This window comes from Condylura cristata, unplaced genomic scaffold (assembly GCF_000260355.1).
Source record: "Condylura cristata isolate star-nosed mole 26May11 unplaced genomic scaffold, ConCri1.0 scaffold00068, whole genome shotgun sequence".
NCBI classification, from domain to species: Eukaryota; Metazoa; Chordata; class Mammalia; order Eulipotyphla; family Talpidae; genus Condylura; species Condylura cristata.
In genome coordinates this window covers 248,116-250,416 of record NW_004567169.1, presented here as the reverse complement: position 1 = coordinate 250,416, position 2,301 = coordinate 248,116, and the positions used below count along the sequence as shown (strand labels likewise).

General features: G+C 77.4%; 1 protein-coding gene across 1 annotated transcript in view; it reads left to right on the top strand.

The window, feature by feature from the left end:
- SLC16A3 (solute carrier family 16 (monocarboxylate transporter), member 3) overlaps positions 1 to 2,301 on the top strand; it is a 9,777-nt gene that overhangs the window by 4,885 nt on the left and 2,591 nt on the right. Inside the window, exons 3-4 of the mRNA XM_012734738.1 lie at positions 985 to 1,474; positions 2,035 to 2,279. Coding sequence (XP_012590192.1) covers positions 985 to 1,474; positions 2,035 to 2,279 — 735 coding nt within the window. The remainder of the gene's footprint in view (positions 1 to 984; positions 1,475 to 2,034; positions 2,280 to 2,301) is intronic.

Genomic DNA, 2,301 nt, shown 5'->3' with positions numbered 1-2,301 from the left:
GGCGAGGGGCGGGGGCGGGGCCGCGCAGCATCCTCCTCTCCACCCCTGGACCCAATGGCCAGGAAGGCGCGCCCCTCCCCCCAGGGAGCCGAGCGGGGCGGGGGAGGGGCGGGGAGCAGGGCCCCTCCCCCAGGTCGGCCTGACCCCTGCCCCGCCCCCCTGCCCTCCTGGCCCCAGCTGGCAGCAGAGGGAGGGGAGGTCTGTCGGGAGCAGCCGGTGGCCAGGGGCCCAGCACCCCCTGCCCCTCGGTGCCTCCCGCAGGCCTGGCCCCCCAGAAAAGAAGGCCGCGGGGGGCCGCCTGGTGGCTGCCCCAGGGCAGGGCAGGCGCCCCGACCCGACCCGACCCGACGACACGCACTGCCCGGCCTGCAGCCGCCGCGGGTCCAGAGGGTCGACTGGGCACTGTGGCCAGCGCCCGCGCGGCCTGGGCAGTGGGGGCACTCGGGGGTCCCCGTGAGGTCGCCCCCTGAGGCGCAGCCGCTGCCAGCTTGAGGGCCCGGGCTCTGCTCCGCGGCCTCCCAGGGACGGCCCCTTCCTGCCACGCCCGCAGCCAGCTGGGCACCAAGCTTCCTGCCTAGATGGCCCCGGGGCCCCTGGAGGGCGCACCTGAGGCCCCGACAGGGCCAGGCTGGTGGGGTGGCCCCGTGGGGTGCGGGTAGGGCTGCGGGTGGGGCCAGGAGTGACATGGTGAGCGGCCTGGCCCCGGGGCGGGGGCGCTGGCACCACCGTGTGCTGTGGGCAGGAGGCGCAGGGGGCAGCGGCGGGCATCTCAGCAGGGCCGGTGGCTGTGCCGAAGGCGCAGGGCTGGACCCCGCTGGCCCTGGCCCTGGCCCAGGCAGGCAGCGGCCCTTGGTGGGGTCACGGGGCCTGAGGGGCAGCCCTGGCGGCACCTGGCCTGGGCACCCACACCGGCCCGCTTGCCGCGAGGGCAGGTGTCACCAGGGGCCGGTGCTGGCCGGTGCCCAGAGGGCCAGCACCCCTGAGCGGGCGGCCACGGGCTCCCCAGAGCCGCTCCGGGGAAGGCTGGCCTCGAGGCCCGCACACGACCCGCTGGGGAGGCGCCGCTCGCCGCCCCAAACCGGGCCCCTTCTTGTGGGGCGTGCTGGGGCCGCCTTTCCGCTGGCACCAGGTGGGGCTACTGGCAGCCTCCGGAGCCTGGGCGGGGGCCAGCTGGCTGGGCCGGGCCTGACCCCGGGGATCCCGGCAGGCCAGGTCCTGCGCCGGCCGGGCCCCGGGGCAGTGTGGTGGTGCAGCCAGCGTGCGGCTCCAGGGCCGGGCTGGGCTCACACCACCGGTCGGTCGGTTCCGGACACGGCCTCACGGCCAGCCAGGACGCAGCCCGGGCACCTGCTGTCCGGCCTGGCACGGCGGCCCACGAGGGTCCCTGCCGGGCCCCGCCAGCGCCGCCGCTTCTGTTTTGCAGCCTCGAGTTGCTCGGAGACCCCAGGGCCTCCTTCCGGCCGCGTGGTCAGAGGTAGGGGTCAGGGTGCGGGGGCCAGGAGGCCCAGGCCGGGTCCCCAGGGCTGGGCTGGAGGGCTCCCCCGTGGCGGCAGTCCCAGCCCCAGGGGCCCTGGCTGGGGGGCGAGGCCTCTGCGGGCCGGGAGGGGCGGCCTGCGGCCGTGGGCGCCGGCAGACTCAGGGACAGGCAGCAGCGGGGACGGGGCCCCAGTGGGCAGGACCGGCGCCCACTGACCTCTGGGTGGGGGTGGTCAGCACCCAGCCTGGCCCCAGGCTGCCCTGCGCCGCGGGTGGCCACCAGCCCCCTGGCCACACACCGGCTGGGGTGCCAGAGCCCGGCCCTCTCCCAAGGGGGTGGCTGCCCCTGCGCCCCCAGGCCCCCGTGGGGCAGGGTGGGGGCCGCTCCCCACGGGGCGTGGGGTGGGGCGCGGGCCCTCCGGGTCTGCCCTCCCGGGAGGTAACCCGAGTACCGGCTGAGCCCAAAAAAGCCACTGCCCTTTAGACTGCCAGGGTGAGGCCTGGGGGGGCCGGCCCTGTCCCCACGCGGCCCGACCCCGCTCCCGCCTGTCTCCCCAGGGACTCGGGACCGGCCCCTGCCATGGGCGGCGCCGTGGTGGACGAGGGCCCGGCCGGCGTCAAGGCCCCCGACGGGGGCTGGGGCTGGGCCGTGCTGCTGGGCTGCTTCGCGGTCACCGGCTTCTCCTACGCCTTCCCCAAGGCGGTCAGCGTCTTCTTCAAGGAGCTCATGCGGGAGTTCGGCATCGGCTACAGCGACACGGCCTGGGTGTCCTCCATCCTGCTGGCCATGCTGTACGGCACAGGTGAGCGGGGCGCGGGCGGCGG